Below are 15,840 nucleotides of genomic sequence, written 5' to 3'. Positions count from 1 at the left end.
CAATAAGAACTTTCTTAGTACTCCTCATCCAAACTTTCACCTATCCAACTAAAAAATTGCCAACATAATGTTAGGAATTTTGAACAATTGATCATCAAGCACAAATACCAAAAAAAAGTTCATGAATTACAGAATCAGTCTTTGGCGTGCGGGAAGAGAAAAGCGGGTGTTTTCTCCTGTAATCAACACCATAAAAGATTAAAACTTATGAATTTTATTTCACCAAAAGCCACAAATTATCAGCTTGTAAGCCTTAATTATCTAACAACAATAAAATCATCCAATTGAAAACCCAACACCAAGACCCCTAAAAAGTCCAAACTAAATTATAAGAGATCTAGCAACCTAAAAATTTATAAAATAACAATTTGAAAACTTCTTATTTCATTTCACTCATTTTTTCCATAAATTTGGATGAGAGCTTTCTATCAAAATTTCTAATTGACATATTCTAGCAAAAGAGTCTCTTGTTCAATTTCTTAACTACAATTTTGTTATAAAATTTGTAGATTTATGAAGCCCAGAATGAGAGCAATGCAACAGAAGGAAGCCAACAATGAAGAAGTTTATTCAAAGGTGAATGGATCCATTGTAAAAATGCAAGAAGAATATTATAATGAAGATGAAGTTTCTTACCTCAAATCAACAAGTGCCGAGGAGATTGCGAGCTTGGTAAGGTGAAGGCGAAGGTGAAGGTGGCTGGGACGAGATCTCCTTCACCGCTGATGAGGTCGCACGACAACAACTGGAAAACGAAGAACCGTGTAGGGGATGATCGAAGGAGGAATAAGCACGAGAGCTGTGGATGTTGGGTTTCGTTGTTGGGCTATGCACGGTGGGAGGGTCTCTTGCCGGAGGAGGAATAAGCATGAGGGCGAGATAGAGGGGTAACCAGATCTAGTTGCGGCTGGGGAGAATTTTTTTTAGCGAAACCCTAGATTCGAAGTTGAGGGATACAGGGAGAGAAAAGTGAGATTTTCTCCCTTAATCGGCTTCAAAATAGCGGAATTCTTTCCCTCACTTTCTTTTTTTCTTTTTTACAAACCAAACACTTGATTGTGAAGGAAAATACAAAAAATACCCATTGTCAGTTTTCTAGAGGCCCCTTTTCTGTTGTTTTTAAACCAACCAAACAACCCCTTAAAGAATTTATTTCTTTCGTGGAAAAACATCCACTTGAGCATTGCAAGTCACTCTGTGAACAGTGGCGTAGCTAGGGTATTCTTGCCCTGGGTAGCTGCCCAGGTAAGAATATCCCACCATTGTCACCCTCCCTCCTCCCAGCTTCCCCTCTCTTCTTCCTCATCTCCTTCCTATCCTCATCTCCTTCCTCTCTTCAACTTTGTAGAGCATGTTCCTGAGCTTCTACCTCTCCCACGACCTCTCCCTCCTCCCTCTCCCGCGCCTCCCTCCTCTCTCTCACTAAGCTCCTCATACTCATAGACCACCATTATTTTTCGCCCAGGGCAAAAAATAATCCTGGCTACGTCACTGTCTGTGAAAGAACCGAACAGTAATAATTATTAGGGCAAAGATTTCTGAAGTGCTACATTGTTTGTGCCCCCACTCTAGTACTGATAACATAGAAAATTTTATGCCGGATAAAATTGTGTATACGATTTTCTCTAAATTCTTAAGTCGGTCTTTCGTTCATTATGCATGTGCAGTCAAGCTTCATCATTTAGGCTGTTATGTACTTGAAGACGAGTTGAAGTAATGTGCTTTCTTGGGGAGCATTTGATTTGTTGATTTAGAGACATCACGACGTTTCTACTGGAAAATTCTATAAATTCTATCATTCTTTAGTTCCCTCATTGTTGACATATGAGTAATATGTAGGGACTTATTTATAAGTTGTATTTTGTAGGGCCTATATAAGCCCAAGAGATCTCATAATAAGATTTAGGGTTTTCATTCTTTTTGGTATCAGAGCCAAACCCTAGCCGCCAAACCCCCCCCCCGCCGCCTCCCCCTCCCCACGGCTGACCAAACCAAACCACACACACCGCTCCACGCCGCTACATTACCACGCGAAATCACAATACTATTACCTGCAGAATACAACACAACGAAAAACACCCCTAGTTTTCTGCCAAGTCCCCGAAAAACCAAACTAAATCACACCATAATCACCCTGCAGATTTCAGACGCACTCCCTCAATCCCCTGCCTGCACAGACACCGAACACCTCCTCTATACCAACCAAAACACCCCACCCCCTTGCCCTGCCAGGATAAGATCCCCCTATAACCCCTGCTGCCATACGAAACCCCCCCTCCCTTCCCTTTTTGCGTGACAGACAACGGACCACACAACCCCCCCCCCCTTTAATCCCTTTTTTTCTGTGAGAAACCGAACCCATGCTACCGACGAAACACCAACAACCTCACCTTTCCCTGTTTTTTGCCCTGCACACCGAAACCAAAGACCCCCCCCCTTCAACTTTATTTTTGCTGCAGGAAGACCCCACCCTTATACTCTTTACAGAACCCCTGGAAATTGAACCCCCCCGCTGCCTCTTTCTAGCCACCGCCACCTTGTCGAACCTAGAGTTTGACATGGATTCCCTCGACTCAGTCCTCGAACTGATGATAGGAAGAGTATATATCTCACGGCGATGAGATATATCACTATTTTTGATTCTTGTTTCCTCTAAAAAACAAGAATTTGTTTGAGATCTTACCCTTGTTGTGCAGCAGAGGTGCTGCCAAAAATTTTCACTGCACACAACAAGGGTCGGAAGAGTAGGTGACTAGGTGTTGGGTCTGAAGCCTGTTCAATAGAGGAGATCATCAAGAATTTGAACCCTGCGGAGGTGTCAACTTTGATGAAGCTAATGAAGTTGTCGGCTGGCGAGAGCGCGACAAAACCATAGAAGAAGTTGGAGCTTCCGACCATCGATCTAAAGCTGGATGGACCTAGTACGTACCTGAGCTGGTCACGACGGGTGAGATACACCCTTGCAGGGAAGAACTTGGAGGGTTATCTGACAGGAGAGGTGATAGAGCCGGATGAGGACTCGGAGGGAAGAGATGAGTGGAAGGCCACTCATATGTTGGTATACATCTGGCTCCTCAACTCGTTGGTCCAGTCTATTGCCGCCACAGTGGATGGAATTGAGAAGGTGAAGGATGTCTGGGAAAAGTTGAGGAGGACCTATGATGGAGTGGGGAATAACCTGAGGGTGTTCCAGATTAAGGGTGAGATCGATGCCACAGTCCAGGGAGATAGGACTGTACAGGAGTATGCTACAGAACTGGAACGGCTGTGGCTAGATTATGATCATTTCTCACCTCGGGCAAGCTGCAAGGACCCGGGATGTAAAGAACGGGAGGCCTTTCTACAGGAGAGGACTATGATATTTCTCAAAGGATTGACATCAGAGTTCGCTCAGCGAATCGCCCTGCTGCTAGCTCAGCCGAAGATTCCAACGCTTGAGGAGGTTGTCTCTGCTATGATCCAGGAGGAGACTCGCATTCGGCTGCAGGCGGGGACAAGTGGACTTCCTGTGGTGAAGTCCGCACTGGCAGCCTCTATAACTGCGGTGCGGTGGGTCATCTACGGCATGCTTGCACCAAGCCATCCAAGGATGGAGATTCGGGTGGACGTGGACAGTTCGGAGGTCGTGGTCGTGGCCGTGGGGGTCGACGAGGTGGAAGAGGAGCAGGAAACCGGGCGAATCTGACGGTAGCATAGGAAGAAGAAGCTGAGGTGGTCTTTACTGAGGAGGATCGTGCTCTCCTGGCGATACTCAGGAGGAAGCAGCAAGTAGCAGGGGATGAGACTGAGGAGGCATCTACTTCATTCTTCGCCAGAGGCAACACTACTACCTATGCTCATCCGACCAAAGGTACTGATGACATACATGCTCTTGCTTCTATGTCTCCCGATAGATCATCAGCATGGATAGTCGACTCCGGTGCGTCTCGCCATGTGACAGGTAATGCTAGTGAGTTCTCATCATATACTCACTTAGCATTGCCTGATAGTATTCAAACAGCTGATGGTACATTTCAGCCAGTGGTTGGTAAGGGTACAGTCGATTGTACTGGTTCTGTAACTTTGTGCAATGTTTTGCATACTCCTTCCTTTCTAGTCAATCTTTTGTCTATTAGTTCTATCATCCTCTAACTAAAATGCATTGTTTCTTTTGATATTCCCAAGGTGATTTTCCAGGAGAAGGGGACAGGACGGAGACTTGGGACTGGCACATGGCGTAGTGGACTGTGATATCTGGATCGTGAAGGGCTGGATTCAGCATTGGTGTCAGTCATAGAGGAAGCAGGAGTAGGATCTAAAATGAGTGCTGAAAATGAGTTAATGCTTCATCATCAGCATTTGGGACACTCATCCTTTAGTGTTTTAGGTAGATTGTATCCTTCTTTATTTGAGAAAGCAAATAAACAGAAACTTGTGTGTGATGCATGTGAGTTTGGAAAGCTTACTAGAAGCTCTTATGTTAGTTCTGGTCATAGAAGTTCTCATGCATTTGACTTGGTACATTCAGATATTTGGGGGCCTTGTTCCACAAGTTCTATGAATGGATACAAGTATTTTGTTACATTTATTGCTTGCTTCTCTCGTGTTACTTTGTTATACCTGGTGAAGAATAAGTGTGATGTATTTGGGTGCTTCCAAAACTTTCATAGGACTGTTCAGACTTAATACGGAGCAGTGGTGAAAGTATTAAGGTCAGATAATGGGATAGAGTATACCAACAGAGCGTTTGAAGAATATTTGTCAGCTCAAGGAATATATCACCAGACGACCTGTCCATACACACCAGCTCAGAATGGGGTAGCGGAAAGGAAGAACAGACATCTTTTAGAGGTTGCTAGAAGCATGATGATCTCTATGAATGTCCCAGAAACATTATGGGGGCAAGCAGTATTGACCGTAGCAGCGCTGATTAACAGAATGCCCTCGAGAGTGCTGGATTGGAAGTCTCCGTGTGAGACATTGAAGGGAGATAATGGTGGGATTCTTCCACTTAAAGTGTTTGGCTGTGTGTGCTTTATGAAGGATAACAGGCCATCTGTCGGGAAGCTTGCCCCTAGAGCTGTGAAGTGCATCTTTGTGGGATATTCTGCTACTCAGAAGGGATATGTTTGCTGGAGCCCGGTGGAGAAAAGGTTGTTTGTGAGCATGGATGTGCACTTTCGAGAACTCGAGTCATATTACACCCAGAAGGTAACTTCATCCGCTGGTAACTCGCCCAATACTAGAAGTATGAGGCGAGAGAAGGAGAATGGTGAGAGATCGGTGAACAATGTGGAGAAATCCATTTCTGTATCGATTCCGTGGGAGGGAGAATTGGTTGAAGAGGAGCAGGAGAATGATGAAGAAATGGAAAATGAGACAAGAGGTGTTAGGCCCACTGTTCAGGGGGAGCTACTAACCTATAGTAGGAAGGGCAAGCAAATTGCAGGAACAGTACCTACAGTGCCACTAGTGCTACCAAATCTCTTGCCAACGCCTGCCTCGACTCCTGAAACACCTACACCACCACCAGTTTCATCCCAAGGTGATAGCATTCCTCTCCCTACTCCTCCCACACCAATATCAATATGGAGGACTACTCGTAGTAATGCGGGAAATCCTCCCGATAGATATGGTTGGGATCTTACCCAATTTGTATCATATTCTAACATCCACCCTGCACATGGAGCATTCATTGCATCATTAGACTCTGTTACTGTACCTAACAATTGGCAGGTTGCTAAGAATGACCCAAAGTGGAAAGCGGCTATGCACGAGGAGCTAGGGGCTCTTGAGAAGAACCGAACTTAGGAGCTAGTAAAACTACCAGAAGGAAAGAGAGCAGTTGGATGTAAGTGGGTATTCACTGTGAAGCAGAATCCAGATGGACAAGTTGAACGCTACAAGGCTCGTCTGGTGGCAAAAGGGTATAGTCAGACATATGACATCGATTATGATGAGACTTTTGCACCGGTGGCAAAGATGAGCACTGTTCGGACCTTAATCTCTCTGGCAGTAAATGGTGAATGGAAGCTATACCAACTAGATGTGAAGAATGCATTTCTTCATGAAAATCTAGCGGAGGAGGTATACATGGAGATACCACCAGGATTTAGTACAGATCAGACAGTGGGAAATGTTTGCAGATTGAAGAAGTCTCTCTATGGCCTGAAGCAATCTCCCCGTGTTTGGTTCGACAGATTTAGGCGGACTATAATAGGTATGGGATACCAGCAGATTAATGCCGATCATACCGTGTTCTTTCGAAGAAGTGGATGTCACATCACCATGCTTGCAGTATATGTGGATGATATGATTATTACAGGGGATAATGAGAAGGAGATTGTCCAACTCAAAGTGAGACTGGGTAAGGAATTCGAGGTGAAAGATCTTGGCTTGCTTCGATACTTTCTTGGAATAGAGATAGCTCAAGGAGCGGAGGGGATCGTCCTATCCCAGAGAAAGTATGCACTGGATCTTCTCAAAGAGACAGGGATGTTAGGGTGTAAACCTGCAACTACACCGATCGACCAGAAGTTTAAGCTGGGTGCTAAAGCTGGAAAACCAGTTGATCGTGACAGATACCAAAGGCTGATGGGCAGGTTAATTTATCTGAGTCACACACGTCCCGATATCTCTTTTGCAGTGAGCGTGGTAAGTCGCTACATGCATGATCCAAGGAAGGGTCATATGGACGCAATGTATCAGATTCTAAGGTATTTGAAGAGTGCCCCCGGAAAAGGGCTAATCTTCAGGAAGAATAAACATATGAGCATTGAGGGTTATTGTGACTCTGATTGGGCTAGCTGTGCTGATGACAGGAGGTCCACCTCAGGATATTGTATCTTTATAGGAGGCAACTTGGTCTCGTGGAAGAGCAAGAAGCAATCAGTGGTGGCGAGATCAACAGCTGAAGCAGAGTATAGAGCTATGGCCTTAGGAGTTGCTGAATTGTTATGGTTGAAGAGTATGTTGGTGGAGCTGAAGCTGGATCAAGGAGCTAAGATGAAGTTGTGGTGTGATAACAAGTCAGCCATCAGTATCGCCAACAACCCAGTGCAACATGATAGAACCAAACACATTAAGATTGATAGGTTCTTCATCAAAGAGAAGTTGGATAGTGGACTACTGGAGCTAAGTCATGTTTCGACTAAGTACCAGACAGCAGATTGTCTGACTAAGGGACTTAGCTCAATAGATATGGTTAGAGGATGTGACAAGATGAGCTTAGTGGATATCTTTCGCCCATCTTGAGGAGGAGTGTTGACTTATGAGTAATATGTAGGGACTTATTTGTAAGTTGTATTTTGTAGGGCCTATATAAGCCCAAGAGATCTCATAATAAGATTTAGGGTTTTCATTCTTTTCTCATGAACACAAACAATTCTTAGGATGAATAGTATTTTGCCTATCGCCTTTCCTAGTGATTGGTTTTATCCATTTTGCTGCCAGAATTCATCACATGGTTTGCTTGTTTGTTATAGAAAAGCTTTCGGACATGACTTGCCGTGTTCACTTTCGGTCCTTATAATTGTCAAGAAAAAGTTATTCCGAGGTTCTTAATTAAGTCCTTTGTGACATCCCACATATATAACCACAATCAATTGAACTCTTCCTCTTGAAAGAAAATTCATGTGGGCAGTCACGTGGTATTGAGCACAGGAACAATTGTTTTTATTAAGTACTTAGTTTCCAGCAAAATGCTAACGCCATTCGGGTAAATTTATCTACCTCATTGAGGAAATACTGTGCACGTACCTCATCTCACTTGCTCCTTTGCTCTTCTCTACTTGGAGTAAACTTGATTGTCTTTGCATGGCTAGCTAGTGGTTAAGGTAGAGCAACATTTAAAATCTAGGTTCTATAATCTGTTGATCAAGAAAAATTGTCATTCTAGCAACTATGAAAGGTCTTGAGTATTCAGAAGCTAAGGTTGAACAAAGATCCTAGTTCTAAATTAATAGCCAAAAATACAGTAACTTCTAAAAATGAAAAAATAACTAAAAAAGCATGAAAAATTCATCGACAGTCCAATAATCTAACATGAAGACTCAATGTCTGATAGTGGCTTGTTGATCCCCATGGAAAGATAGTTGTCTTCTTTAATCATGCAAATATTCAGCAGTGCAGGTAGTACCATTCCTGGGATATGCGTGGCTGAACTGGTATCATTCACATTCATTTTGATACACATCCAACTATAAAATGAATATGGTAGCATATTTATGAAATTTAGATGTGTCATGCAACATTCATGTGATGAACCATAAACTATCCTATGAGAAATTTAGGATTCTCCCTTGTTCCGGTTGAATGTTGAATTATGTCTATGCCTTGCGGAGGTGAAATCATAATGGAGCTTTTTCTTGATTTATGGCTTACCGTATGTCTTCAAGATGACGTTGATGTATTATTACTATCTCATCCATTTATGGTAGTGCTTTACCGTCAACCCCATCCTGGGTTCATTCTACATGTCGTGTAATCCATCAGGAAACAAAGGAGTTCGTGAAGGTAGTAAGCGATCTACTTATTATCCTACATATTTTGAAAGTCCGTTCTCTTTTTTTGTGTTTCTAGGATGATCAGTTTCAAACAGCTTGCACTATTTATAACATCATAGGTCTAGTTTCCCTGTGATAAAAAAGGTCCTAATTAAACGGTGAATCCCACTGTAGCAAGGTAAGGTACTAGTCGTCATCATGGTCATTGTAAACAAAAATAGCAACAATGTAAACACCAACAACATCAAAGCCTTTATTAAACATTTCAAATGGACTGCATGAATCCTCTTTTAGGTGGTAGTCCATTTGCTATGGCAACAATCGATCTTCTGAAATGTTCTTGAATCCTAGAAGATCCACATAGCCTCACTCATATTAAGCTTAACTTTACATAGTATTTGGCTCTTGTGAGGACACACTATAGACAGTTCTGATCTGGATCCTGCTTCTGCTTATACAATCAACTTTTAGCGTTTACAACAGAGTTGATAATGCCATCATGAAATGACAAACATCAGTTCTTAGTGCAGCTGAAGTCTGCTGCAATGATCAGAAGGCAACTTTTAAATTAGAAGTTTGCATGGTATTTGAAGACTTGATATTAGAAAAAGTAATTACCCTAGCTTGGGACCTCTTGCTTGATCACCGTTTGATTGATGCTGAGGCTGGCACAGTTCAAGATCAACTGGAACATGCGACTCTTGATCAGTGATGCTAAAACCATATGGCGTAATTGAACCCCTGTTGACTGTACCATTTTGCCTCCTTGATCCATGAACCTGCACGTACAAGATAGTTCTATGCTTAGCACATGATACCAGCAACTCCCCATTTTATCGTGAGTTGAAAAATTGAAATAGTATTTTTCTAAATTTAGAGTTCCTTTGCTCATAGTTCTTTACCTTCTTCTGTAATTCCATGTTTTCTTGACGCATAAGGTTCATCTTCTTATAAAGTTCCATATTTTCTTGGTGAATCAGGTAACCCTGCAATGGAACATGAAGTTTAGATCCTGAGCTATATCACATATTACTTCGAAATGAAAGGTGTACATTGTGTGCTATGAACCTTTCGATTGAGTTCTTGAATTTCAGTAGTTAATAATTGTTCCTGCAATAATAAAAACCACATATTGAAGCAGTGAAAAGGGTAAAAATGAGTTTGAGTGGTTGGTGAACGTGACCAAGTTCATCCGCACCTTCTGCTTTCTGACACCACACATGCTCATCTGTAGTTGGTTCTCTAGATTTTGGAGATCTTGGATGCTTAAACCAGAAAGCTGTTCTCCCATCAATTGCCTGCACAATTAGCTCTTAAAAGATTGGATGCGCTATGATTACCTTTTAATTGTGCATTGCTAGTTCTATTTTTCCTCGTGGTGCAATTCATGTTTCTCATTCTCCCTTGATTCAAATAGTTTGAAAAGAGGGTATAGGTTCTACCTCATATTTTTACCGACTCAGCATAAGCAGACTATATAATACAATACTATGTGATGTTATCATTTAGAAGAATCTATACCAATAGGTTGCTAAAATCATCAGTAACTATTATATGTTGGATGGGTCGAATCAGACTATCTCCACGCAAGTTCAAAGCTTATTACATGTTTGATACATGAAAAACATGCCCCCTCAGTATCATGCAGGTATTTATAGTGCCATGAATTATGTACATTCATAGAAATCAATGAAAAACATAAGATAAATTGTAAACGTGCAGATTATTCTACTGTACTTGGAGGTGATTGCAAATGTGAAAACTAAAACTGGAAATGGTGTTGTCAAATGCAGTAAAAGATGCTACCTTATGCAATGTTTGGGCTTCTCGAAGAAGTATGGGCCATTAAGACTTTGTGAAAGCAATTACCTTGCTGAAGATATAGAAAATTTCTGTTTTGTTATATTTTGCTGATAATTGATTGATTCACATTAAGTTCGAGCATGTTTGGGAATGGGTCAAAGTGGCTTATAAGCCACTTTTGTGGCTTATAAACCACTGAGACATGTTTGGCAAACACCTTTGTTTTGGCTTATAAGCCCAAAAATATAAGCTGGGATAACTCACCTTATTTTTTGGTAGCTTATAAGCCACATAGTTTAACCAAGTGAAAGACCACCCATACAGCTTTCTATTCTCTTTGTCCAACCTTTTTTTTTGTCATTTTGACAACAAAGATGGATCATAATCCACATTTGCCAAACTTCCTACTGTTGGAAATGACTTATAATCCCTTAAGTTTACCAAACACTTAGGATTATATCTACTTGAATTATAAGTCATTTGTGGATTTTAAGCTTAATAGATTATAATCTAAAATTGCCAAACATGGCCTTAAAAAGCCTTGTTCATATTATGACCCTTAGGTAAACTTCCTAATAGAATTCTATGTGAAATATAATACAAATACACATCGATGGCTAGTTGAACAACATAATGCTAGCTCATGAGCTTGTTAAAAGCTACAGCAGGAAGCATATCTCCCCAAGGGCTATGATCAATATTGACATTAGGAAAGCATTCGATTCAATCAGCTGGAGCTTTATTCATTCTGTTCTACAAGGCCTGGGTTTTCCTAAAAACATGATCAACTGGATAATGGTCTGCATCTCATCTCCCAAGTATTCAATCTCATTTAATGGTGGACTCCATGGTTATTTCAAAGGGGAAAGATGCCTGAGACAGGGTGATCCACTCTCTCCCTATCTCTTCATTCTGGGAATGGACTACCTTTCAAGGAGCTTATTCACTTTAAAGGAGGACAGGTCTTTTAAATTCCACCCTAAATGCAAGAACCTCCAGATTTCTCATCTGAATTTTGCAGATGATCTGTTGTTATTTGCTAAAGGGGAACCTTATTCAGTGCAAAAACTTCATCAGTGCATTAAATCTTTTGGGGAAGTGTCAGGATTAGAAGCAAATCCAGAAAAATGTTCCATCTTCTATGGAGGTGTTGAGGACTCAGTTAAAGCAAATATAGCTAATTTTCTTGGATTTGCAGAGGGATCAATGCCTATTAAATATCTGGGTGTCCCTCTAATTACAAAAAGGCTTGCTTACAATGACTGCTACCCCTTTTTGATAAAATCAGAAGACAATTGCTGAACTGGACTAAACACAGGAAATTGACTTATGCTGGCAGATTGCAGATCATTAAGAGTGTGATTCTTGGAGTGCTTATATACTGGACATCCATGACTTATGCTGGCAGATTGCAGATCATTAAGAGTGTGATTCTTGGAGTGCTTATATACTGGACATCCAGCTACATTCTTCCTGTAAAGGTCCTTTACAAGATTGATGAAATCTGTAGGCATTTTCTGTGGGGTAAAGATGAACATTCATCAAAGTTATCTCTTGTAGCATGGGAAAAAGTCTGTTTAGGGATGAAACAAGGAGGTCTGGGGATTTATTCAGCTCAAATTTGGAACACTGCTTCAGCACTCAGAAGCATTTGGTACATTCATTCAAACAAGGAATCTCTGTAGATAAAATGGATACATGAAAATTATCTAAAGCATAGAGATATCTGGCAAGTTGAAGCAAGATCAGGTGACTCGTGGATGTGGAAGCAACTAATTAGAATAAGAAACAAGGTCATGGCTGAATTAGGAGGAGCTGGAAATGTTCAGGCCCTGATTATGTCGTGTTGTGTTAACTCAAAGCCAAAACTGTCAGCTTTGTACAAAAGATTATCCCCTGTAATTAACTCAGTGACATGGCACAAAACAGTATGGGGAGGCTTAAATGTGCCCAAACATTCCTTCATTAGCTGGTTGGCGATACAAAACAGACTTCTTACTCAAGATAGGCTATTGAAGAGAGGAATTATCAACGCTAATCTGTGTTGTCTGTGCACAGGTTCAAACATTGAGACTAGAGATCATTTGTTCTTTGAATGTGCATATTCCTCTTACATATGGAACTCAATCATGGATTGGATGAACTTCAAATGGAAATCCTGCATCTGGAATCAAATTTGGGGCTGGTATTCAAGTTTGAGAGGCAAAGCTATACAGGTCAAGTTCAAAAAATTGGTATTGACAGCTACAATATACTGTATATGGAGGGAGAGGAATGCGAGACTGTTTACCCAGAAGACTAGCAATGAGGATCACATGATCAAGGTCATAAAATTTGAAGTTTCTACCATCATTTTTAACAGTTCCCCCTAAGCGGATTTGTCAGGATAATTTGAGGGCTGTATCCGATTTCTGTTTGTGTTCTCAGTAACTATATTACTGAGTTTTTTTTTTAGGTGTACATAATTTCATATTTGGTTGATGAATAAAGTTTTTCATTTACCAAAAAAAAAAAAAAACGCTACCTGTGACTTTCTTGCAAGCTATGTAATTGCTGCCTCAAGCTCGATGCCTCCTTCTGCCAGTACTGCGCTGAGAAAAATAGAATTTAGCATTTACAGTATGGATAATGAACATGGCTTAAATGAGAACTGTTTGTTAAAACGTCCTGTAAAAGAAATTCAATCAGAGGGTCATTCTAAAGAAAATTTTACAGATTATATATGCTTTGGAGTACATGTATTAGACAACCAATATTTCATGATGCTGAAGCACTTAGCCGAAAGCTTAAGCAATGTGCTAATAACCCACCAATGTATGTAGAGCAAACTTCACACACATTTAACTCCCCTTGTCATTGGTTGTTGGTCACATGGAAAGGCTTCAAGTATAAGCATGAATCACTTGCAAAGATAAAATAATTAGGCTGGATTGATATATTTACGATTTGCATTGCTGAGGTTTGAATGAAGTACTTCATAATGCTCAAATACATATTGTACGACTTCACCCGAAAGCCTTATGATAAAGGGTACTGGTGTATATCAAGCACACTTCACAGTTATATGCAAACTATGTTTCCTTGACAGTGCCATTTATTTGTAGCCTAAATTAATAAATCTTTCTAGTTTAAAATTTCTAGCCTTTAGAAAGGATATTCTTATAAAATTTTGATGCTTTTAATGTCACAATTTCCTTTTAAATATGCAATTTCATTGTCTTCCTAAATCTTCATAGCTGCATTGCGGCATGCCATTCCTATCAATCATTCGTTGCACAATCAAATTACACCGGCCAATGTTTCCATTTTTCTAGTTCGTGGGATCCTAATCAGCTCTGTTTACTAGGCGCATATTAGAGTATTCAATTAGGACCGACAATTTAGATTCATGAATTCTTTATGTGGGATAGGATTTATTTTTATGTGGATCCAAGGTTTCCAATAGACTCAAGGATATATTGGTTTGATTCAATACATATAATTTAAACCATGATAAATTTAGTTTTATGAGGCCAGTTCAAATCTTGACAACTCTATATTTCCCTGGTTTAATTTAATGATTTATTTATTTATTTATTTGTTTTTATTTTTATTTTTTTGTTCAACATAGTTGGTTTCTCATTTTGGGTCACCCTTCATATCGTATGGAACAGTGCCAATATGATGATTTAGAAGCTAGATCATGCTACATTGCATAGGAAAGTTTTTTTGAAGTTTTAGAAACCCTAGACTTGGTGTCTTATCTAATATATCTGGTTTTCATTTGATACAGTTTGTTTCATTCCATTTCCTCAAATCTTACTATGCTTAGGTGGGATGAATATTTGTTTAACAGAAATGCAGTCCATTTAAGCGGCCAATGTCACTTAGGCATCCTAGACACTTAAAACTAGCTAGAGGGTTTGGGTAGTGCCTAAGCTTAGGTGGACGCCTATACCGCCTTTTGAAATAGTAGGTACATGTATGAGATACATCAAATTTGTAAAAGGTGGGATATAGAGACTATCTTTTTCATTCTCATTTATACTACATATAAAAGAGGATTGCCTTGTTAAAACTTTAAATTTCCATTTTTGCAACTTTAATAATTCTCAAATTTGTTATTAGTTGTAATTAATCATTCACTAATTATATATAACCTCTTATTAATTATGCATTTCCTCACTTTTTCAAAACCATTGGTCACACTATTATTTAATTATTTAAATATGTTATATTTAATAGAAAATTTAAAATTTATATCTAATTTATCTTCACATAATATTTAAAATTCAAGACAAATTAAAAATAATAAAAATTTATTACGCTTATGCCTTTGGTTTCACCTCTTATGGAGCACTACCCCTTACCTTTCGTCTTACTAGCTTTTTAAAAGTAAGATAATAATATGAAAAATAATTTATATTTATTATAATTATAATATTATTAATAGTACAATAATTTTAATATTATTTTTTAAAGTAATAAATTACACTGTAATTTAATATTTTTATAAACTTAGTATAAATTATTTGCTAATAGTGTAATAAACTAAGTATGAAATTAAAATGCACTAATAGTATTATAATTATGCTACGTATAATATTATTATATTTAAAATAGAAGAAATTATTTAATATATTATAATTAATTAATAAATTATAACAATTATGCAAAATATAATAACTAATCATACAGTTCTTTATCCATAGTTTTATCATATAATTTATTCATTTAAATAAAATTATAATTGTTCAAAATTTATATTGCTATACAAGTCATTTCATTATTTTGCAGCCAATTAAAAGTTTTTTGAAAAACATAAAACAAAACAGGTTATGCTTTCGTGCAAAGCACGTGCACTATACTAGTGTTATAAGAAAAAAAATGCATATAATATTTTTATATTTTTTAATTATGATATATAGTATTATATATATATATATATATATATTATATTATATTATTATTATATATATATATACTATATATCATATATATATATATATTATTAGAGAGAGAGAGAGAGAGAGAGAGAGAGAGAGAGAGAGAGAGAGAAGAGAAATGGGTATACTTGTACAAGCCAAAATTTTGTGGCCTGGTGTGAGGTGTTCTGCATTCTCATCCACTCATGTCAATTGGGGGGACCACATTCATCCATGTGAATGTGGTCCCCCATTTTGAATGGTGGAGATAATATGCCACCTCAGCTACCAGCCACAGTTTGTGCTTGTACCAAGCATACGCCATATTTCATTCATATATTATATATATATTATATATATATATTTATATATATAATAAACGGCGCTCCAATTTATAGTTTTGAGTGTATGCTGAAAATGAATCCGACCATTGTCCACGAGTTTCAAAAAGTGATATGAAATATAAATTTATAGTTTTGAGTGTATGCTGAAATGGATCCGACCCTTGTCCACGAGTTTTAGAAAGTGATATGAAATATAGAATATACATTCAAGAGGTGTACTAAGTGTTCTAAACTAAAAAAACGTATTATAACTGAGTACATGCCTGAATAAATGTATGTGTATATGCAAGGAGTGCCCAAGGAGTT

At 38.9% G+C, this 15,840-nt stretch overlaps 1 protein-coding gene across 1 annotated transcript in view; it reads right to left on the bottom strand.

Annotated features, from left to right (window-relative positions):
* The window catches only part of LOC109833665 (MADS-box transcription factor 23-like), a 55,053-nt gene continuing 48,160 nt past the window's right edge, over positions 8,948-15,840 (bottom strand). Inside the window, exons 4-9 of the mRNA XM_020401415.1 lie at positions 12,811-12,872; positions 9,682-9,781; positions 9,552-9,593; positions 9,386-9,469; positions 9,102-9,262; positions 8,948-9,020 (exon numbers count right to left, since the gene is read on the bottom strand). Coding sequence (XP_020257004.1) covers positions 9,005-9,020; positions 9,102-9,262; positions 9,386-9,469; positions 9,552-9,593; positions 9,682-9,781; positions 12,811-12,872 — 465 coding nt within the window. The 3' untranslated portion in view covers positions 8,948-9,004. The remainder of the gene's footprint in view (positions 9,021-9,101; positions 9,263-9,385; positions 9,470-9,551; positions 9,594-9,681; positions 9,782-12,810; positions 12,873-15,840) is intronic.

This window comes from Asparagus officinalis, chromosome 3 (assembly GCF_001876935.1).
Source record: "Asparagus officinalis chromosome 3, Aspof.V1, whole genome shotgun sequence".
NCBI classification, from domain to species: Eukaryota; Viridiplantae; Streptophyta; class Magnoliopsida; order Asparagales; family Asparagaceae; genus Asparagus; species Asparagus officinalis.
The sequence above is the reverse complement of the archived record's forward strand: the minus strand, read 5'-3'. Positions and strand labels throughout refer to the sequence as shown.